This window comes from Microcaecilia unicolor, chromosome 6 (assembly GCF_901765095.1).
Source record: "Microcaecilia unicolor chromosome 6, aMicUni1.1, whole genome shotgun sequence".
Classification (NCBI taxonomy): Eukaryota; Metazoa; Chordata; class Amphibia; order Gymnophiona; family Siphonopidae; genus Microcaecilia; species Microcaecilia unicolor.
Window position 1 is genome coordinate 180,847,985 of NC_044036.1, and position 24,396 is coordinate 180,872,380.

General features: G+C 45.1%; 1 protein-coding gene across 1 annotated transcript in view; it reads right to left on the bottom strand.

Annotated features, from left to right (window-relative positions):
• Nucleotides 1–24,396, bottom strand: part of BAP1 (BRCA1 associated protein 1) — a 100,434-nt gene that overhangs the window by 35,027 nt on the left and 41,011 nt on the right. The window contains exons 10-11 of the mRNA XM_030205362.1: nucleotides 18,214–18,355; nucleotides 2,655–2,845 (exon numbers count right to left, since the gene is read on the bottom strand). Of these exons, the coding sequence (XP_030061222.1) occupies nucleotides 2,655–2,845; nucleotides 18,214–18,355 (333 nt within the window). The remainder of the gene's footprint in view (nucleotides 1–2,654; nucleotides 2,846–18,213; nucleotides 18,356–24,396) is intronic.

Here is a 24,396-nt window from a genome sequence, read left to right on the forward strand (position 1 = left end):
AAACGAGAAAAACAAGAAAAAAGGTGACCTAAAACAAAAAGAAAGCGATACACGTGAGCGAAGGGTGCCTAAGTTTTTTCCTGGGACCTACGAGAGAGAGACTGACACGCAGCCACTCTCCACCGCGGAAAAAACTGAGGAGGGAACGGACGTGCGCGGGCGGGAAGATGGCAGCGAATGCGCACTGCGTCCATCCCGCGCTCTACTGGCTGTTGCAAAGGGTTTGAAGATTTTGCTGGAAAATCTCCGTTCCTGGGGCCGCCTTGGACGCCAACCCACATGTGAGAACACCACGTGATAGATGTAGGAAGGACTGCATTTGCTCAAGAAGAAAATTTTTAACAAAAAATGCTCCACTTTGGCTGGTTAACACTTGTTATCAATGTCTATCTATGAACAGTGAAGGTGCTTTTGAATTCAAAGTGAACTGGCTGGAACACATGGCAGAAGTCACTTACAAAGAAAAATTAGCAGATAAGACCACATTTTCCAGTCAAAAAACAGATGAGTTCATACCGCTTTACCAGCAGATGGAGACAGAGTCTCACTAATTATCAGAGCTTCTGAGTGATCATTCCTATCAATTCTTCCCTTTGAAACAGCTGGATAACAGAGTGGTCCTTCCCCATCTCCTACCGAGAGCTCCACCTCTTCCAGTGGCTCCCTAGAAAAACTGTGCTGGACGGAAACAGTGGCAGCCAGTGAGTCTTCAGATCCCGTCCTGGACCAGGACCCTCAAGTCTCCAGCAGATCCAGTCTATGCCTCATAGCTAGACTTTAATCTCAAGCCACCCAAGACTGCTCTCCTATCTCCAGACCACAGGCCTGATGCATCAGCAACACACATTTTTGGGGAACACCCCATGCTTCCACTTGGGCAGCACCCTCTCAGAGTCAGCTGGGAGACAATTTCAAAATCCTGGGCTGCCCCCTCTGGAGACTGGGGACTCCATGTGGAGAACAGCCTGTGACTCATTCCTTTGCTTTTGTGCACCTCAGTGCCCTGCTGAGGATAGGCAGCTGCTGCTCTCAAGATCACTTTGGGCCCCCTCATGTTCAGGTCCAGTTGCAATCCTGAAGGTTTACCTTCGTGGTTTGCATGGCTCTAAACCCTATTGCTACAGGAGCCATCCAAACTGGAACTATCATGGCGACCCCTGCAGTGGTAGTGATGCTTAGCATGCTCTGTGGGTGCCTCCTCCCTGCCTGGATACAGCCACTGCTTGTAGTCACACTTCTCCTGGTGCTTTAAAGTGGATTCTCTTGCATTCACTCCCTACTTGTTTGATTGTGCATCCCCCCCCCCCCCCCCGCTTACTTATTTACACTATATGCCAATCCTGGTGCTCCAAGTTTGAACCAAAGTCCTCTCTTCCTCCAAGCTGCAAATATGGGAACTCCTTGTCTCAGCAACCTGGTGCTACTGAGATTACTCCCGAGCTGATCCTCTCTCAAGCCTGCCTCCATTTGAGAATCCAGCAGAGCTCCAATGAATTCTAGTTTTTGCACTGGAAGAAGATGGGACTTTGGATAATTGATGACAAACCCCAGTAGCTCCAAGAGTCGAGTAGTCATTTGCATGGACTGTAGAGCTCCTGCCTCTGAGGTGTTCTCACTCTTGTCTATTTTTTCTTACACAGGAGTGAGCAAGCTATGTAACGAGAGCCTCTTCCCTGAGGAAGTTCTGCGAAACCTGGCCATGTCGGCGGAGGATCTCCTGTGAATTGAAATTGCTGCCATTCTTTAAGATAAGTGCGGAGCCACTATGCACATTTATAATATCGATTTTACTGCATCAGAAAGTATTTTTGCTAAAGACAAAAACACTATTATATTCACATTTTAAAAAATTTGAAGGGTGATCCGATGAAGATTTGCACCACACCATTTTTTCTCTCTCAATTGAAAAAGGAACAGAAAGTTCCCTATGGTGTGAGTTGCTATAACATCTGATGGTCCCCATAAAAAAATGTTAAATACTTGGTTACAGTGAGTATTATAATAATTAATGAAGTATAATTGTTTGGGACACTCTATATAGTATGAATATAATTTAGTCCCCACATATATATAGATTCTACGGTCTATCTATTAGAAAAACAATAATTGGCGCTAACTGCAAAAATTTGAAATTACATACACATCCTGCAAAACGCTATTCTATAAAGATGGGCGCATAAATCCTTTAGCTCACAAAACAGGGCATTGTCAGGGGCGCTCACTAGAGATGCATACAGTATTATGGAATTTGGGGGATCTACACCTAATTTATGCACTAGGATTTACATCAGCTTTCAGCTGCTGTAAGTGCCTGTGCCTAAAAAATGGGTGCAGATTCCAGAGGTACGTGCTATTCTATAAACAGCACCCAACCGAGTGCCATTTATAGAATAGCATTGAGCTTGGTTTTTGTTTGTTTACAGAATTCCCCCTGCTGTGACTATGGGAAGGAAAACATTAGTAAATCAGGACCTTATTCTCTTCTCGACAGAACTCTTGTGTGGCATTAATCAGATATTATGCAAAACAGTTATGTTTGTATCATCAATATTCAGTTGAAATCTATACATATAACCAGAAAGAAAATGAGTTGCGTATGAAGGGAGCGAGTCAAAATGTGCAGCACTCTATATCAGGAATCCAGGGTCACTCACCTGCATTGGGGATTTCGCATAGTTGTGGTTATCCAGGAAGGCAGGCAAACGCTGGACAATGGGACTGGGTGCCGGTGGGGCATCATTAATGCTATTTATGGGAAGTTTGCCTGATGATTTGCCTTTGTTTACAGGACTGGGTGTAACAGCAGCACGGCACTGATTTGAAGACTCTTCTACAGCTCCTGAAACTGAGAATCATCCAGTAATGAGTAATTTAAAGATATTGCAAACTTTTCAAAATGTGGCACTCAAAGTTTTGGGAAACAAGCAGAAATATATGATCATGTCACTCCATTTTTCATTATCACTGGTTGCCTGTTAAATTTAGTTTCCTTTAAGGTTCTTCTTTTAGCTCATAAAGCTTTTTATGAATTGAAACCTTTGTATTTAAATACTGTTGACATTTCCATACATTCCAGGCAGAGTACTAAGATCGATGTAAGATTTTAGAAAGGTACATAAGTGTTGCCATACTGGGACAGACCAAAGGTCCATCAAGCACAGCATCCTGTTTCCAACAGTGGCCAATCCAGGTCACAAGAACCTGGCAAGATCCCAAAACAGTACAATACATCCTATGATGCCCATCCTAGAAACAAGCAATGGATCTTCCCCAAGTCTATCCTAATAATGGCCTATGGACTTTTCCCCGCTAAGCTAACTGCTTTTACCACATTCTCTGGCAATGAATTCCAGAGTTTAATTACAAGTTGAGTGAAGAAACAGTTTCTCTAATTTGTTTTAAATTTACTGCTTTGTAGCTTCATTGCATGCCCCCTAGTCCTAGTATTTTTGGAAAAAGTAAAAAAGTGATTCACATCTACCCGTTCTACTCCATTCATAATTTTATAGGCCTCTATCATATCTCCCCTCAGCCATCTTTTCTCCAAGCTGAGGAGCCCTAGCTGCTTTAGACTTTCCTCATAGGGAAGTTGTTCCACCCCCTTTATCATTTTCGTCGCCCTTCTCTGTACCTTTTCTAATTCCACTATATTTCTTTTGAGATGTGGTGACCAGAACTGCACACAGTATTCAAGATGTGGTCGCACCATAGAGCAATACAAAGGCATTATAACATCCTCATTTTTGTTTTCCATTCCTTTTCTAATACTAACATTCTATTTGCTTTCTTCGCTGCCGCCGAACATTGAGCAGAGGGTTTCAACATATTATCAACGATGACACCTAGATCGCTTTCCTGGTTGGTGACTCCTAATGTAGAACCTTGCATTATGTAATTATAGTTCGGGTTCCTCTTTCCCACATGCATCACTTTGCACTTGCTCACATTAAACGTCAACTGCCATTTGAATGCCCAGTTTCCTAGTCAGGTTCCTCCTTTCCACATGCATCACTTTGCATTTGCTCACATTAAACGTCAACTGCCATTTGAATGCCCAGTTTCCTAGTCAGGTTCCTCCTTTCCACATGCATCACTTTGCATTTGCTCACATTAAACGTCATCTGCCATTTGAATGCCCAGGTTCCCAATCTCTATCATATCTTCCCTCAGCCGTCTTTTCTCCAAACTGAAGAGCCCTAGCTGCTTTAGCTTTTCCTCATTGGGAAGTCATCCCATCCCCTTTATCATTTTTGTTGCCCTTCTCTGTACCTTTTCTAATTCCACTATATCTTTTATGAGATGCGGTGATCAGAATTGCACACAATATTCAAAGTGCGGTCGCACCACAGAGTGATACAAAGGCATAACGTCCTTGTCACAGCTGTGGCCATGCCCCTTCATCCAGACTCACCTTTTTCCACTGATCTGGCTCTGTGCCTTCTCTAGAACGCTGTATCCTTGCATTGGTGCTAACCAAGTCTCGCTTTGGTGTTCCTGCTAACCAAGACTCGATTTTGTGTTCCTGCTATCCAAGCCTTATTCCAAGTTCTGACATCATCAGCAAAATCCTTTATAAAGCGCTTTTTGAACTCTCATTCCTTTGATTTTGCAACAGGTCTTATAACCTTGTCTTTGTGTTCCCTGTTTAGATCCAGCCCCTGCTTGGCTTTGTTCCAGCATGCTTTGATTCCAGCCTGGCTTTTTTCTGTGAGTCTCGTCCCTGAAGGTTTGTTCTTGTGCTTCTGAGTCTTGTTCCTGAAAGCTTTGTTTCTGAATGTCTCGTTTCTGAACCATGTACCTGAAAGCTTTGCTTTTGAAAATCTTGTTCCTGAAGCTTTATTCCTGTATAGTCTTGTCCCTTCTTATGTTTCTATGAGTCTTGTACCTGACAGCCTGGCTTCTGTAAGCCTTGTTCTTGAAGCTTTACTCTTGTTCCTGTTTAACTGTGTTTCTATGAGTCTGGTATTTGAAAGATTTGTTTCTGTGTGTCTTGCTTTTGAACCTGGTTCCTGAATGCCTGGCTCTTGCTATAGCCAAACCCTGCTCTTGGTTTCTGTTACAGTTTGATTCTACCTCTGGCTCCTGCTTTAGTCTAGCCCTGCTCTTGACTCTTATTTCAGTTATGCTCTGTTCCTGAATCATGTTCCTGCCAAGCCAAGTCTGATCCTGAATCCTGTTCCTGCCAAGCTAAGTCTATTCCTGAATCCTGCCAAGCCAAGTCTGTTCCTTAATCCTGTTCCTGCCAAGCCAAAGCTCCATTCCTGGTTCCTGTTCTTGCCTTGTTTATACTTTTGCTTCTGTTTGTTCTTGTTGCCTAGCTCCTGTCCTGCTTTGTCTGCCGTGTTTTGTGTCTAGCCTTGCCTAGTCTCATTCAGTCCAGTCCTGTCCAGATCCAGTCCTTGCCTTGTCCCTGTCTTGCCCTCTTCTGGACTCAGTTTTAATCTAGTTCCATGCCTTCACTTGTATTGCCTGGGTCCCAGTCCCAGTTTTAATCTAGTTCCAAGTCTTGCCTTGTCCTCTCTGGGTTCCAGTTCTAGCCCCTTTGCCTTGCTTTCCTTGCCTCATCTGGATCCGGTCCTTGTCTTGTCTACTGTACTTTGTTACTTCTGCCTTGCTTTGTCTGGTCTCCTGGTTTATTCTAGTCCTGTCTTCTTTTGATTCCTGCCTTGTGCAGGCCAGGTGACCTATCTGCCTCAGCTCCGGCTGCGGTCCAAGGGCTCACTATTCCTGAATCTGTGACAGTCCTCATTTTTGTTTTCCATTCCTTTCCTAATAATACCTAACATTCTATTTGCTTTCTTAGCCGCCACCGCACACTGAGCAGAGGGTTTCAACGTATCATCAACAATAAAGCCTAGATCCCTTTCCTGGTCGGTGACACCTAATGTGGAACCTTGCATTACGCAGCTATAGTTCGGGTTCCTCTTTCCCACATGCATTACTTTGCACTTGCTCACATTAAACGTCCTTTGCCATTTGGATGCCCAGAGGTATATTTTCAAAGCACTTAGCCTTCCAAAGTTCCATAGGTTTCTATGGAACTTTGGAAGGCTAAGTGATTTGAAAATATGCCTCCCAGTCTCCTAAGGTCCTCTTGTAATTTTTCACAATCGTCTTGCGATTTAACAACTTTGAATAACTTTGTGTCGTGAGCAAATTTAATTACCTCACTAGTTGATTCCATCTTTAGATCATTTATGAGTGTTAAGAAGCAGCGGTCCCAGCTTAGACCCCTACCCTTTTCCATTGAGAATACTGACCATTTAACCCTACTCTCAGTTTTTTTATCTTTTCACCAGTTTTTAATCCACAATAGAATACTACCTCCTATCCCATGACTCTCCAATTTCCTCTGGAGTCTTCCATGAAGTACTTTGTCAAATGCCTTTTGAAAATCCAGATACACAATATCGACCGGCTCACCTTTATCCACATGTTTGTTCACCCCTTCAAAGAAATGTAATAGATTGGTGAGGCAAGATTTCCCTTCACTAAATCCATGTTGGCTTTGTCTCATTAATGCATGCTTCTCAATATGCTCTGGCACCGATGTCACGCTCAATGGTCTATAATTTCCCGGATCACTTCTGGGACCTTTTTTAAAAATCAGCATTATATTGGCCACCCTCCAATCTTCCAGTACCATGTTTACATATTACTAACAATAGTTCTGCAATTTAATTTTTCAGTTCTATAAGTACTCTGGGATGAATACCATCCAGTCCAGGTGATGTGCTACTCTTCAATTTGTCAAACTGCCTCATTACATCTTCTAGGTTTATAGAGATTTGATTCAGGTTTTATTTATTTGTTACATTTGTATCCCACATTTTCCCACATACTGTAGGTTCAATGTGGCTTACATAGTACCGGAGAGGCGTTTGCCGGCTCCGATGAGAACAAATACAAAGTGATGTTGTGGTAGGATAAAGATCATGTGGCACAGCCACAATTAGGGAATCGTACAACGGAACAGTTGAGTTATGTCCATTACAAACTGTTCTCTTGCCTAGCACCCTCCTTGTGGAATAATATTTCAAAAGAAATATGTGCAGACTAAAATGTAAGGAAGTCCTTAGTACCTGAAGATTGGTGGATGCCCAATGTGACGCAGATTTTTATGTTTTGTTTATATCATTTTTACTGAGCAACAAACATTCCAATCAATATAAACTACAAACAAATGTTTTCAAATCAAATCAAAGTAGGGTATACACAAAAAGTAGCACATATGAGTTTATCTTGTTGGGCAGACTGGATGGACCATGCAGGTCTTTTTCTGCCGTCATTTACTATGTTACTATATGTTACTATGTTCATGTAAGTTCCTTCCTGCACCCACCCATCCCATTCAAAACTAAACAGACTTGGCAAGGAAGTTCAAAGATTGAGGAGTTGGCTTCATACAGTACATAAGTAATGCCACACTGGGAAAAGACCAAGGGTCCATCGAGCCCAGCATCCTGTCCACGACAGCGGCCAATCCAGGCCAAGGGCACCTGGCAAGCTTCCCAAACGTACAAACATTCTATACATGTTATTTCTGGAATTGTGGATTTTTCCCCAAGTCCATTTAGTAGTGGTTTATGGACTTGTCCTTTAGGAAACCGTCTAACCCCTTTTTGAACTCTGCCAAGCTAACCGCCTTCACCACGTTCTCCGGCAACAAATTCCAGAGTCTAATTATGCGTTGAGAAAATTTTCTCCGGTTTGTTTTAAATTTACTAAACTGTAGTTTCATCGCATGCCCCCTAGTCCTAGTATTTTTGGAAAGCGTGAACAGATGCTTCACATCCATCTGTTCCACTCCACTCATTATTTTATATGCCTCTATCATGTCTCCCCTCAGCCGTCTCTTCTCCAAACTGAAAAGCCCTAGCCTCTTTAGTCTTTCTTCATAGGGAAGTCGTCCCATCCCCGACAGTAGGAGACAGTATGTGCCAAAAGGGGGCCCAACAGGCCTGAAACTGTAAACCAGGAGGAAAGAAGAAATCTCTTATAGCCATGCGTTCTACCTGTAACAATCCTATCATCTGTGAGTGCCGCACCTGTAGAGAGGGAGTCTTCTGGGATAGCCACTCCATCAAAATTGTACGTTTTCCAATGATAGTGGAATAAGACAAATTGTTTAAAGCCTCTTGGAAAAGGACAGCTGACAGCGGGCTCCAAAAAGCAAAAGTAGGTCACAATGCCATCCAGTTTTCCACATACAGGCTATCAGCTTCAGTAGGGTTTTCCAGAAATGTTGAATTTGAGGCATGTTCAAAACATGTGTACTAGCGTAGCACCAGGAAAGTTACATTTCAAACAAGCACCCGTAGCTGAAAGGACCATGTAAAAGGCGTGCTTCGGTGGGATGTATACAGGGCCGGTCTTAGGCCGAGGTGACCGAGGCGGCTGCATAGGGCCTCGCGCTTAAGGGGGCCCCGCGCAGCGCGTCTCACTCTGCCTCGGCCTCCTCCTCCGCTCCATCCCGCTCTGCTCACACCCCCGCTGAGCCCGCCCTCATCTCTCCGATAGTCCTCCGTCCTTCGAGGGAAATGGCAAATGGCTGCAGACTGCGGACGCTGAGTTCGAAAGAAAGATCGATTCTTCTGCCTCGGCAAATCCCACAATTTTGAATGACAGAGCCAGAAGCGCTAGAGGCTTGCAATGCTCAGGATTCCTATTGGCCGGGGAGCGTTCCGTTTACTCTGATTGGCTGTGAGAGTTCTGTAGGGCGTGGAAGAACGCAGGTGCCGTGGCTGTGCAGCGTTGCCTTAGCTCAGCAGCCTTTCACAGTGCCAGACAGAAGGAAGAGTGGTTTAGAATCGGGGACACTAGAAAGTCGTGCCAATTAAACCTGCTTGGATGAAACTGTCAACAGTTTGCGGAAGAGGAACTGAAATTAGAAAACAGCTGGTAAATATGCAATAGAGGTCAGGGGGCAGCTGTGTGTGTATTACAAAAAAATGGAGAGGGGGATACGGGGTGTTGCCGAACAGGGGTAGGAGGGCTCTACTTTGGCCCCTGCTCTTTCCTTCTCATAAGTCCCATCATTAAAACTCCCAAAGTGCGAGATGGGGGGGGGGGGGGGGGGTGAGAGAGATCAAATTGACGAGAGAACAGGAAAAGGATGACGTTCATGGTCAGATAAGAGGAGGGCGCTCGATCCAAAGAGGAAGAAGTTGCTGTGATTTCACACTCTTTCACCCTTGTCCTTTCCTCCCTGTTTTAGAATTTCCTTCTCGTCTAGTCTTTTCAAGGAGTTTGCAGAAGGCCTTCGATGCACATGGCCCATGGCTGGAGACAGGGCCGGTCTTGGGACAGTCCTGGTCTGCCACTGTTGATATGGCCCACCCCCGTGACAACTTCTTATCAATGGGGTGGAGCTAGGGCGGGAGCGGGGCTAGGATGGGGCCCCACCAAATTAGTCTGCACAGGGCCCCGCACTTGCTAAGACCGGCCCTGGATGTATAAACGTGAAGCAAATTTATATTGAAGTTCCAAATAAATAGAAAATGAACTCTTGCTCACTGTAAGTACATGGGATTGAAATGTACTTACAGTGAGCAAGAGGAAGGGAGATATGTATAGATCGTTCTGCCACAGAGCTGCTAGATAAGCATAATTTAATTCTGGAGACGTGTCTTTAATGCGACAGTGGTGAAAATAGAGAGTCACCAATTGATGCACCCCTAGCGTAAAGGCTGTAGAGAATTTCTCTTGGAGGTCTTGCCATTTCAGACTATGCACAAAGTGTCGCAATTAGAGATAGTGAAACTTGTCAGAGTCTGGGATAACTGACTGGAGATAGTGAAACTTGTCAGAGTCTGGGATAGAGAACTCGCGTTGTAAATACAAGAAGGGTTTCATTTGGCCATCCTCCGTAACCAACTCTTGAGGATCTCCACCTTCCAAAAGCTGGGTACCAGGTGGGAAAGCTGGATTATTGCAAATGGCTTGAAAGGGGGTCACCCTGAATGAGAATTGATGGCATTTGCAAATCCAGCACCATGTAGCTCTTGCTGAGGGGATAATGTGCGAGATCCTAAGGAGTGGTAGTGGAGAACCGCCTCCTGTGTGAAGAAGACAGCTAAAATGTGTCTCTGTAGTCAATTTAGTTTCCAATGTCATGTCTGAAAAGTCATGTCTTAAACGAAACCAATTGCTGATGTGCCTCATTCCGCATGCTACTAGCATATTGCATAGACTCAAGCCACCATACTCCTTCGGAATCTGTAGAGTTCATAAAGAAAGGCAAGCCTTTTTCCCTTTTCATAAAATTCTTTGTAATAGTTTATTGAGTCTGTTTTCATCTGTTGTCCGGAGAGATAAAGGTAAAGTTTGAAATATATAAAGCACTATTCTCTCCAACATTGATATAGGAAAAGATTGCCAAGCACATAATCTGTGGTATAAGCCATCAATTTAGCAACACTAATAGAGTACATCTGAGACAAATCAGAAGCTATTGTAACCCCCAAATATTTGAGAGAGTCATTTGCCCAGGCTAAAGGAAATACCCCTGGCCAACCCTGTTGCGTAGTGGGTAGTACAGAGAGCATCTGTGACTTTCTCAAGTTTAATGTGAAATCTGAATGAAGGCCACATTCTTGAAAGAGACTTACAAGGATCGGCAATGAGCAGTAGGGATCTGTTAAGACCACTAACAGGTCATCCGCATAAGCCAACGTCTTAATGCAGTGGTCCCGAAGGTGAACCCCTGAAACCCCCTCTGCCACCTGCAAGACCCACAAGGGTTCCAAAGAGAGAATAAACAAGAGTGAAGAGAGAAGGCAACTCTGCCGCGTGCTCCTGAGAATAGGGAAGGAAGAAGCCCTCACCCCATTTAACAAAACTTAAGCTACTGATTCTGTGTATAGTGTCTGTAGTTGGTGATTCGATCATTAGGCATATAGATAGCTGGGTGGCTGGTGGACGTGAGGATCGCCTGGTGACTTGCCTGCCTGGTGCGAAGGTGGCGGACCTCACTCGTCACCTAGATAGGATTTTAGATAGTGCTGGGGAGGAGTCTGCTGTCTTGGTACATGTGGGTACCAATGACATAGGAAAATGTGGGAGAGAGGTTCTGGAAGCCAAATTTAGGCTCTTAGGTAGAAAGCTCAAATCCAGATCCTCTAGGGTAGCATTTTCTGAAATGCTACCTGTTCCACGTGCAGGGCCCAAGAGACAGGCAGAGCTCCAGAGTCTCAATGCGTGGATGAGACGATGGTGCAGGGAGGAGGGTTTTAGATTTGTTAGGAACTGGGCAACATTCTGGGGAAGGGGGAGCCTATTCCGAAAGGATGGGCTCCACCTTAACCAGGGTGGGACCAGGCTGCTGGCGTCGGCATTTAAAAAGGAGATAGAGCAGCTTTTAAACTAGAAATGGGGGGAAGGCCGACAGTCGCTCAAAAGCGCATGGTTCGGGAAAAGGTATCTTGCAAAGATACCTCACAAACAGGGAAGATAGGGTTTCTGGATAGTGAGGTTACACAACAGACCGTGGTAGGCCAGGTGCCCTTAAATACAACTAAAGATCAGACAAAAGATGTCAAATCAATAGTGTCAGGTACTAAGCATCATGCAAATAAGAACAACAAACATACTCTGAAATGTCTATATGCAAATGCTAGGAGTCTAAGAAATAAGATGGGAGAGTTGGAATATATTGCACTAAATGAAAAATTGGATATAATAGGCATTACTGAGACCTGGTGGAAGGAGGATAACCAGTGGGACACTGTCATACCGGGGTACAAAGTATATCGTAATGATAGGGTAGACCGGACTGGTGGAGGGGTAGCATTGTATATTAACGAGAGCCTTGACTCAGATAGATTACAAATTCAGCAGGACACAAATCACACCTTTGAATCACTGTGGGTTGAAATTCCATGTATAAAAGGGAAAAAAAATGGTGATAGGAGTGTACTACCGTCCGCCTCGCCAGGATGAGCAGGTAGACACAGAAATGATAAAAGAAATCAGAGACGCGAACAAAATGGGCAATGTGATAATAATGGGTGACTTCAATTATCCAAATATAGACTGGGTAAATGTAACATCGGGACACGCTACAGAGATACAATTCCTTGATGAAATCAAGGACAGCTTTATGGAGCAACTGGTGCAGGAGCCGACGAGAGAAGGAAAAATTCTAGACTTGGTCCTTAGTGGAGCGCATGATCTGGTGAGGGATGTTATGGTACTGGGGCCGCTTGATAACAGTGACCATAATATGATCAGTTTTGACATCGACCTTGAAGTAACTGTACACAGAAAGTCAAATACGTTAGCGTTTAACTTTAAAAAAGGAGACTATGATAAAATGAGAAGAACGGTAAAAAAAAAACTTAGGGGGGCAACTGAGAGAGTAAAAACTGTACAACAGGCGTGGACGCTGTTCAAAAATACCATCCTGGAGGCCCAGGCCATACATATTCCGCGAATTAGAAAAGAAAGACGGAAGTCCAAAAGACACCCGGCCTGGTTGAAAAGTGAGGTGAAGGAAGCTATTAGGGCTAAAAGAAATGCCTTCAGAAAATGGAAGAAGGAACCGTCTGAAAATAACAAGAAACAGCATAAGGAGTGTCAAAGCAAATGCAAGGCGCAGATTAAGAAGGCCAAGAGGGAGTATGAAAAAAAGATAGCATTAGAGGCAAAAAAAACATAGTAAAAAATTTTTTCGGTATATTAAAAGCAGGAAGCCGGCAAAAGAATCGGTTGGGCCGCTGGATGACAGAGGGATAAAAGGGGCGATCAAGGAAGACAAAGACGTAGCGGAGAGACTGAATGAATTCTTTGCTTCAGTCTTCACCGAGGAAGATTTGGGTGGGATACCGGTGTCGGAAATGGTATTTCAAGCGGACGAGTCAGAGAAACTTACTGACTTCACGGTAAACCTGGAGGACGTAATGGGGCAGTTCGGCAAACTGAAGAGTAGCAAATCTCCTGGACCGGATGGTATTCATCCTAGAGTACTGATAGAACTGAAAAACGAGCTTGCGGAGCTACTGCTAGTGATATGCAACTTATCCTTAAAATTGAGCGTGGTACCGGAAGATTGGAGGGTGGCCAATGTAACGCCCATTTTTAAAAAAGGCTCCAGGGGAGATCCGGGAAATTATAGACCGGTGAGTCTGACGTCGGTGCCTGGGAAAATGGTAGAGGCTATTATTAAAAACAAAATTACAGAGCACATCCGAGGACATGGATTACTGAGACCAAGTCAGCATGGCTTTTGTGTGGGGAAATCTTGCCTGACCAATTTACTTCAATTCTTTGAAGGAGTGAACAAACATGTGGACAAAGGGGAGTCGGTTGATATTGTGTATCTGGATTTTCAAAAGGCGTTTGACAAGGTACCTCATGAAAAGCTACAGAGGAAATTGGAGGGTCATGGGATAGGAGGAAATGTCCTATTGTGGATTAAAAACTGGTTGAAGGATAGGAAACAGAGAGTGGGGTTAAATGGGCAGTATTCACAATGGAGAAGGGTAGTTAGTGGGGTTCCTCAGGGGTCTGTGCTAGGACCGCTGCTTTTTAATATATTTATAAATGATTTAGAGATGGGAGTAACTAGCTAGGTAATTAAATTTGCTGATGACACAAAGTTATTCAAAGTCGTTAAATCACGACAGGATTGTGAAAAATTACAAGAGGACCTTACGAGACTGGGAGACTGGGCGGCTAAATGGCAGATGATGTTTAATGTGAGCAAGTGCAAGGTGATGTATGTGGGAAAAAAGAACCCGAATTATAGCTACGTCATGCAAGGTTCCACGTTAGGAGTTACGGACCAAGAAAGGGATCTGGGTGTCGTCGTCGATAACACACTGAAACCTTCTGCTCAGTGTGCTGCTGCGGCTAAGAAAGCGAATAGAATGCTGGGTATTATTAGGAAAGGTATGGAAAACAGGAGTGAGGATGTTATAATGCCGTTGTATCGCTCCATGGTGCGACCGCACCTTGAGTATTGTGTTCAATTCTGGTCGCCGCATCTCAAGAAAGATATAGTAGAATTGGAAAAGGTGCAGCGAAGGGCGACTAAAATGATAGCGGGGATGGGACGACTTCCCTATGAAGAAAGACTAAGGAGGCTAGGGCTATACAGCTTGGAGAAGAGACGGCTGAGGGGAGACATGATAGAGGTATATAAAATAATGAGTGGAGTGGAACAGGTGGATGTGAAGCTTCTGTTCACGCTTTCCAAAAATACTAGGACTAGGGGGCATGCGATGAAACTACAGTGTAGTAAATTTAAAACAAATCGGAGAAAATTTTTCTTCACCCAACGTGTAATTAAACTCTGGAATTCGTTGCCGGAGAAAGTGGTGAAGGCGGTTAGCTTAGCAGAGTTTAAAAAGGGGTTGGACGGTTTCCTAAAGGACAAGTCCATAAACCGCTACTAAACGGACTTGGAAAAATCCAAAATTCCAGGAATAACATGTATAGAATGTTTGTACGTTTGGGAAGCTTGCCAGGTGCCCTTGGCCTGGATTGGCCGCTGTCATGGACAGGATGCTGGGCTCGATGGACCCTTGGTCTTTTCCCAGTATGGCATTACTTATGTACTTATGTATAGCCCTATAAATACCGCCCTTCAAAGCCATATGTTGGAGAACCTGAAAAAGAAAATCCCACTTCACCCTATCAAAAGCTTTCTTGGCGTCTAGACACCACCAAAGAAGGCAATTTTTCTATGGAACAACGTGCCATAGCTAGTAGAAGACGAAGGACATTCAAGACTGACCTTCTGTTATGTACAAATCCCACCTGTTCCTCACCCACCAATCTTGGGAGAAGTGCTGCCAAGCGGTTTGGTAATATCTTAGATAGCATTTTAAGGTCTACATTAAGAAGGGATATAGGGCGGTACGAGTCCGCCGAGTCTGCAGGATATCCAGGTTTAAGGAGAAGAGCTGATAGGGTCAAGTTCACATAAGAGGAAAAGGAACCACGACCGATGATATCTTCAAAATATGCCTCTAAGGGTCCAATATCCTGGGGGGGCATGTTTTTTTTTAATTCCCCGGAAAAACCATCAGGACCTGGGGCAGAGTGTAACTTTAAACCCTTAATAACTGCCTGAATTTCCTGGGCTGAGATAGGTTCACTGAGTGAGAGGCTTTCGCATCCAATAAGGAATTTAATGTGACCTGCAGAGAATGCAAATGTTCTTTAGTAATATGATTGGGGCTCTGGATGTAAACCTTTTTAGCCTTAAGCAAAACTTCCATATTAAGAATTCCAGATGCCAACCATTTATTGCGGGCGTGAATGTAGGTTATGATTTCCCCCCTAAGTACCGCCTTAGCAGCTTCCCAAAACAAGGTGGGCTGGTTCAAGTGCTCTTTGTTGCAGGAAACACAATCGACCTATTTTGCCTAAAGGAATTCCTAAGTCTAAGTAAGCTGGGAATCTCCACCCTGAAAGGGACTAATAATACGCTGGCACTTCTAGCTTGATCCAGACCATGCTGTGGTCAGAAACTTCTTCAGGACCAATAACTGCTAAGCGTACCGCTGGACAAACCGTCGAGTCTACCAAGATATAGTATAGACAGGAAAGGGTCCCATGGGCTCGTGAAAAGCAAGTATAATCGAGTAGAAGTAAATTGATATTTTTTACTCGTTCCAAAAGTACAAAGTCTAGGGGACACTTGAGAAAGTTACATGGAAACACTTTTAAAACACATAGGAGGAAATATTTTTTCACTCAATGAATAGTTAACTTCTGGAACTCTTTACCAGAGGATGTGGTAGCAGCAGTTAGCATTTCTGTGTTTAAAAGAAAAGGTTTGGACAAGTTCCTGGAGGAAAAGTCCATAGTCTGCTATTGAGACAGACATGGGGAAGAAACTGCTTGCCCTGTAATCTGTAACATGGAATGTTGCCACGATTTGAGTTTCTGCCAGGTACTTGTAACCTGGCTTGGCCGTGTTAGAAACAAGATACTGGGCTAGAGGACCATTGATCTGACTCAGTATGGCTACTCTTATTTTCTTATGAAGTTTAAGACCACGCTTAAAAGCTTTTACTTTACGCAGATGTTTAATTTTATTGGAGAAGAGGAATTTAGGATTTATTAGGACACTGTTAATATCAGAACAATATTCTTGTGTATATACTTTGTTAATGTGTAAGAGAAAATGTTGCTATATTTTTCCTATTATAATAAAATTACATTCTTTTCTTTTTAAAATTTGTAATTTTAAATATTTATGAACCGTCGTAATCTGTATAAGTCAGGCAGTTTATGAAATTTTGATAATAAACAAACTTAGTAAAACTGCCTCACACCAACTCCCTTCACTCTCCAGTTGTGTATTGCATAGTGTGCCCTTGTCACTTGCATTACATTGGACATACGAAGAGAAATTGAAACAGCGAGTGTCTAAGGGCCACTCTGTTAATGATGTACGGTGATATTACAGGTGGCGTTGAGGAGAGGTGGTGACGTCAGTGAGGTTTTTCTGACTCAAGAGCAAAGATTTATTTTTTATTGGCATACGGTGACCCCCAGGGAGGTTAAATTTGGAGGTGGAGTGGTGATTCAATTATTTAAATTCTGATTGTCTTCATGTGGATTGGTTTACCAGATTTCTATGTAAACCCAGAAGTAGATTGTAAGGGTATCACTGCCTGAGGTGGCGGTTGTCGAGAGTGGGGTTTGGATGTTGTTCCTCCGGTAAGCAAACATAAATATGTATTTATTATTGATTAAGGTTTAGTTAATTTTGAGTAGCTTATTTTCAGGGTTATGATATTAGAGGTATTATTAGTGTGTTTTGGGGGGGGTTGTTTTGGGGTTTTTTACAGTGGTCATATTTGTTCCTTCTGAAGAAACGAAATGCGGTCCCACACTGGGGTGCAACTGAAGAGTACATTTAATAACCTGCCTATTGGAAGGAGGTTTTGTACCAAGTGACCAGTTTGACATGGTGGTTTAGAAGACTTAACGGCGGTCTGGAGTATACCTTGGTTAACAACATTTTTCTTGAACAGCAGCTTACAACATTTTGGACAAGCATTTAAGTGATTGGGAGACGGCATTATGTTTTGAACACTTCAACAGAAGTAATTTATCTTCAACTGATTTATGCATGAATAACATTGAAGGTGTTCTCTCCTGACTTGTCATTTTGATACCAAGCCTCTGGACCGGTTAATTTTGGACATATTTAGCAAAAAACATTTATTGGAAAAAGTGAGCAAAGTGGTTTGTGGTATGAACGGGTGGTATGAATGTGCCAGATTTGGTATTTTTTGATTGTGTATAAATAAAATAAATATTTTTGAATTGTTATGTTTGATGGTCTGGAGCATTTTTTGCTTTATTAGTTTCAATGATATACTTGCTCCGGTTTATATTTGAATATCCCCAGTTTTTGAATTAATATTTTCATTTTTTGTTGCAAGAACAGATTTTTTTTTTGATACTGAAATCTGGCTTAGTGAAGGAAAAGCACTTCTGACTCTCTGAATGTCTAAATCCAGCCTGGCTGGGGGGACCTTTTCTAATTATAAGCCTGTTTATCAAACTTTTCTAATTATGAGCCAATATGGAGTCACCAGAATAACCAATCCCTGGTGAAGACAAATCAGGAGAAGAACCTGCCCTATCAAGGGCCATGGCGGAAACACAAACAGGAGTGTTGACAACGGCCACGGTCGAGACAGGGCATCCAACCCTGCGGACTCGGGTTCCTTTCTTCTGCGAACCCCATTCCCATGCAGGTCTCTACTGTGTGAGGAGTATGTCCTTACTATGCAGGCTGTATGTTAGCTGCTATCCTGTTGTCCAAAACAAGCTCAGGTCTAGACTGGAAGTACCAGCATGTAGCAGAATCAGAACACACACTGATTTTTTTGCTCCCTTGTCTTTACCCTCCATCTCTGGGCATTGTGTCTGTTCAAACTCCCCACTTTGTTATCCTGTGTCTGTGGGCGCTGTCTGTGTACTACATCTCCAACCCGTTCCCCAGCTCATTGTAGGCAGTCTCTAACTTGCCTCCTGTTCACCTCCCATACATTTGGATGCTCTCTCTCTCTCTACTGTATCCTTTTCCACCCCAACATCCCCATCAACACTCTCTATCCTGCTCTCCCTGCACCTGTAGGTGTTGTCTGCCCTCATCTCTTGCACAACCAGCCCTCCAGATCCTGTCAGCAGAAATGATAAGTAGTAAGTAGTAGTATGTCTCTCTCCCAGTCTTGCTCCATGTACCTGTTGGTGCCATCTCTGTGGCTGCCTGCGTTTTGCTGGCCTCTGCAGATGAAGACTTGGTTGCTGGTTTTGAATCCTCCGGGGGTTGCAGCTCTTGAGACTTCTGTGCCTGAATTAGTTCTGGCTGTGTAACTCGAATCAACTTTAAAAAAAAAAAAAAAAGGAAAAATTAGGACTTGCCTGATAATTTTCTTCCCTTTAGTCACAGCACATAAATCCCAAGAACTGGTGGGTTATATCCGCCTACCAGCAGGTGAAGATAGAGAACACTGAAATAAAGTAGTGACCCTGGATATCCAGCTCCTTCCCCCTTCAGTAAATGTCGTATCCCAAAGCAGAAAGAGAAAGAAACACCAACCAAACTTTCTTCACAGCTAAAAATTGCTCCCCCAACCAGGGCGACGAGCATCAACAAAGGAGGAAAAATTTCTACCTCCTCCTCTTATAACATTTTTTTGAATCCATATTTAACAAGAACACTGGAAATCTAACCAAGAAGGACATGGAGGGATCCTGGATTCATCTAATCACACAAAAGGAAATTATCAGGTAAGTTCTAATTTTTCCTTCCTTAGCCTCAGCAGCAGATGAATCCAGGAACTGGTGGGATGTACCCAAGCCCTCCCTAAACTGGGTGGGAAGACGCCACTCCTTGAGAGAGAGGACCGCTGCTCCAAATCTCGCGCTGCTACAGCAAGCCTATAATGACGCGCAAACGAGAGATGGGATGCCCAAGGAGCTGCCTGACAGATCTCCTGAATAGAGAAGATGCTCATCTCCGCCCAGGACGCCTGCGTGGAATGCCCCTTTAAAGCCTCCAGCAGAGACTTATTGGTCACAATGTAAGCTGAAATAATTGACTCCTTAAGCCAGCGAGCTATCATGGCTTTAGACACTGGAAAACCTCTACGCAGCCCAGACAACAGGACAAAGAGGTGATCAGTGCATCGGAATTCGTTCAACATCTGCAAATACAGCAGCAGAACTCTACAGACATCCAACAGGCACAACTGCCAAAAAGAATCTGGAAAGTCATCCTTCCGAAAGGAAGAAAAAGCGGCTGATTTAGGTGAAAAGTGAAATGACCTTAGACAGGAACGAAGGTACCATTTTCACTGTAACCCCAGATTCTGAAAATTGTAAAAATGGATCCCGACAGGAAAGCGCCTGAATTTCCGACCCCCTACGAGCCAAAGCCAAGGCCACTAAAAATACCACCTTGAGTGTATGATCTTTCTCTGAGGCCCATCGAAGAAGCTCAAAGGGTGCCATCTGAATAGCCCACAGAACCACACCCAAACTCCCCTCCCCCACAAAAAATGCACCACACCCGGATGAGCTTCCAGAGAAGATCCGGCCACATGCCCCCAAAAACATGCCAGTGCCGCTACTTGAACCCAAAGGGACTTGCAGGCTAGGCCTTTCTGCAAGCCCTCCTGCAAAAAGGCCAACATCTGCAACACCAAGGCCCACAACACCAACCAAGCATGAGCAGCGCACCAAGCCTCAAAGGTACGGCAAACCCAGGTGTAGGCCCTAGTAGTGGACTATTTGCGGGCCTGCAGCAAAGTAGCAATGACTGTCACAGTAAACCTTCTTCCTCAACCTTTCAAGAGCCAAGCCGTAAGACCAAAGTGGCAGGGATCTTCCGTAGTTACTGACCATGGTGCAGGAGGTCCAGCAACAGAGACAGCCAAAACGGAGCCTCCACCAGCAACCACGAGATCCACATATCACGGTTGACGAGGCCAATCTGGAGCCACCAGAATAATCAGTCCCTGGTGAAGACGAATCCAGTGAAGAATCTGTCCTATCAAGGGCCACAGCAGAAATACATACAAGAGTGTTGACGAAGACCACGGTTGAGACAGGGCATCCAACCCCGCGGACTCGGGTTCCTTTCTTCTGTTGAAGAAACGTTGCACCTTGGCATTTACTCTGGACACCATGAGGTCGATCCCCAGAGTTCCCCACTTGCAACAAATCTGTCAAAATGCCTTAGAAGTTAGCTCTCACTCCGCTGAATCGAGGCAATGACGACTGAGAAAACTGGCCTGCACATTGATTTGCCGGCAATGTAGGCCGCTGACAAGAGAAATAGGTGACGCTACGCTCAACTCAGAACGTTGGCCGCCTCTGTGGCCAGCACTCTGCTCTGAGTGCCATGCTGGTGGGTGATGTAGGCCACCGCCATCGTACTGTCTGAGAGAACTCGGACTGCTCATCCCTCCAGGGTCTTCCGGAATGCCAGAAAGGCTTGAAGAACGGCCCTCAGTTCCAGCCGATTGTTGGACCTCTCCACCTCCACAGCTGTCCACTGACCCTGAGCATAGTGGTTGAGGCAATGAGCCCCCAACCCCGAAAGGTTGGCATCCGTGATCACCAGAAACCATTGCCAGTGGCATACTCCACCGTAGGTTGTCGTCGGACAGCCACCAACTCATGCTGCGTCTTGCCGCAGGAATCCAAGGAAGCCACCACTGATACTCCAGAGACATCAGAGACCATCGATTCAGCAAGGCATGTTGGAGCTATATGTGCGACCTCGCCCATGGCACCACCTCCAGGGTGGCTGCATTCAGCCCAAGCACTTAGGCAAACCTGACTCTGGAGCTTGAGGTGCCTACTGTCGGTAAGAAAGACGCAGCCCTAAGGCCATATCGAAACAAACTCCCAAATATTCGAGAGACTGAAAGGGGGTCAGATGACCTTTGGGAAGACTGACAACCCAAACAAGAGACTTCAGAACTTCGATTACCAAGTCTGTAGCCAGCCAATTCTCCTGTTCCAAATCCGCCTGGATTAGCCAATTGTCTAGACACAGATGAACTCTGACCCCTTCTCTCTGCAGAAATGCAGCCACCACCACCATAACCTTGGAGAAGGTGCGAGGCGCTGTGGTCAGACCAAACGACAAGGCTCAGAATTGAATATGCCGCTCATGAATCGCAAAGTGCAAATATCGCTGATGAGGCCAAATCAGAATATGCAAATATGCCTCCTTGAGATCCAGTGATATGAGAAACTTCCCAGCTGTATCGCTGCTATGACCGATTGTAACATTTCTATGTGGAAATGCTGCACTCTCAGCGACTCGTTCACTCTGTGCAAGTCAAGCACCGGTCTGAAAGTTCCTCCTTTCCAAGGAACTACAAAATAGATCAAGTATTGGCCTGAATGAAGCTCGGAATGTGGAACAGGTACCACAGCCCCAAAATCCAGCAGCGACCACAACATGTCGTTCACAGCCACCCACTTGATGGCTATGGCGCAGTGTGATTCCAAAAAGGCATCTCCTACGGGGCGACACAAACTCCAACTTGTACCAGTCTCTGATCAAATCCAGAACCTACTGGTCTGGCGTAACTTTGATCCACTCTTCGTAGAAAAGAGTAAATCGACCCCCTATGCTGGGAACGGAAGAGTGGACCGGCACCCCATCATTGCGCCAAATGTCCTTTGATTCCTTGTCTCTGGCCAGAACCCACGGATCTCTTGTCAGAACAAAAGGAGGAACGCTGTTGAAATCTGGAATGCGAAAAGGAGCCCAAGGCTCATCCCGGAAGGTATCGGTGGCCTTCCCAAAAACGAGGCTTTGAGGAGGAGCTCCTGGTTGAAGACTTGGGCTTGTCCTCAGGAAGACGCTGGGACTTGGAATCTCCCAAATCCTTAATGATCTTTTCCAAGTCCTCCCCAAACAAGAGCTTCCCCTGAAAATGCAATTTTGCAAGACGCTGCTTAGAGGCCATATCCGCCAACCAATGGCGAAGCCACAGCAAATGCCTAGCTGCCACCGTCAAGGACATCTGCTTTGCAGATGCCTTCACCAAATCATAAAGGGCATCAGCCAAGTAAGCTAGACTCGACTCCATACACGGAGCCAAGTCTGGCAGAGAGGCAGAAGCCTTCAGAGACTGCTCAACCACTTGCTGTAGCCAGGAGAGACAAGTCCTGGCCGAAAACGAACTGCATATGGCTGCCTGTAGCGCAAGGGCCAAGACCTCGAAGGAGTGTTTCAAACAAACCTCCAATCGGCAGTCCTGCATATCTTTCAATGCAACCCCCCCCCCCCCTTCTACAGGGAGAGTGGTCTTCTTGGTAACCGCAGTTACCAGAGCATCCACCTTCGGTAGCGCAAAAAGACCCAGATGAGTTTCCCCTACTGTGAACAGGCAAGCCATAGCTCTAGTCACCTTCAGGCTCCCATCTGGATCTGACCACTGAGCTGTAATAAGTTCTTGTATGGCCTCGTGAACAGGAAAAGCCCGCGCAGGCTTTCTACTACTGGCCATTTTGAGGTTAACCTTAGAGGCCGCCGCCACTTCCGGATCCTCTTAGAGCCTATAATGTGTCAAAAATGAGGGAGGGGAGCTCGTCTCAATGAAAACTACGGACAGCCTTGCGGTCGTCCTGCTTCTCCTGCAGAATCTCCCCTTCCTCTAGGTCTTCCACCCTCGAAGGCCTAGAAGACGCCCCCAAGCCCCCAAAGAGGGACTGGGGAGGGGAATGAGGTCCCACGGAGCCCGCTTTGGACACCGAAGAAACCCTCCTGCGCTTAAGGGCAGGAGTGTCCAAATGTACTGCAGGCAAAGTCTCCCCATCAGAGACAGAGACCTCCTGGGCCAAGGAAGCTGGAGGTGGCAGGGACAGAATGTGTACAACCAGGAGAGCCCTTTTCATTAAGAAGGCCTGGTGCATAAGTAAAATGAACTCAGGGGAAAAGAATTCCCCTTGACCATCTGTCCCAAAATTTCTTGCAGGAACTGCCCCCTGCGAGTCCCTCGCCAGTGAAACTCCCTCAGTAAGAGAGCTGGTCTGCCTCCCTAGTTCCCCTGCTTCAGGTGCCGAGAACTCCGCATCCCCCGACATGTTCAAAATGGCGCCAGCATTGAGACCTGGAGCGCAGGAAAACTCCGTATCAGCGGCCGCCGCCGAAGGTACAGACCCCAAGCTATCCAAACAGCACACTCCCGCTGTGGTTCAACTCTTGCCGCAGCAGGAGCATCGTTTAACTGTTTCTACTGCCATGAAAAAGAAGCGCTAGAGTTTGGGGAAAAGCCGCAGACACAGAGCAAGACTCACCCCATTTCAGAGAGAAACACTGCCGCGGTCACTCCCAGAAGGAGCCCAAAACAGCATTCCAACTTCCCAACACCTGCTCTGGTAGAGTTCAGGTTTTGCCTCCAGTGTCCAATAACAAGAGTCACAGGGGAAACCTTTTTTTTTTTTTTCCTGTGAGGAAAGCAATGGAGGCCGATAAGAGGGAAACAGCACAGCACACCTTGGAACAACTGAGAGAAGGGGAGAGATGGGGTAAGGCAGGGACCAGAATCCAAATGCACCTCCAAAGTGGGCACCCTCAGCCACACCCCCCTGCTCAACTGGCAAAGCCCAGGAGCCTTCCAAAGGATAGAATATAGGAGCTGAATGAAATCCGTCCACCACCTGCTGGAGATAGAGATATACTGAAGGGGGAAGGAGCTGGACATCCAAGGTCACTACCTTCTTTCAGTGTTCTCTATCTCAACCTGCTTATAGGCAGATATAACCCACCAGTTCCTGGATTTATCTGCTGATGAGGCTAAGGAATGAATGATCAGCATGCAGTATCCAACTTGAATCCCAAAACCTTTCACTTTATGAAGAGGGCAATATTTCCAGACAGATGATGTAAACTGCATTAAGATCGTAAAAGCTAAAGACATCCTTACATATCCTGTACCAACACCTTCTTATCTTATCTTGCTATTATTCCTCCTGGCCTGTCCAACTGACTCAGTGGCAGTGAAGCCATGCAGAAGGTACCAAGCTCAATCCCTTCTACTTCTTGAGTCATCTGGGGATGCAGCGGCAGAACTGTTCATAGCGCCTGGACAGGGGAAGAAACTGCAATGTTGTGGTCATTGGTCAAATGCTCAGGACCCATGATTATAAGATTCCAGAAGGTGCACAGCTCCTGTCCCAAGACCATCACCACAACAACCAGAGTAGCTATGTAGTAAAATAATTTCTAATGCGCTAAAATTACAAAGGATTGGGAAAAACCACAGAGTCAAAAAAAAGATTAAATAACTCCAACTATCAATAGACTCTTATTCCCCTTTCTGCTCTCAGTGCTGGCAAAGAATGGTTATCCCCTCTTCTGTAGAGGTTACCACTCTTGCTATTGCTACCTCCTCCTGT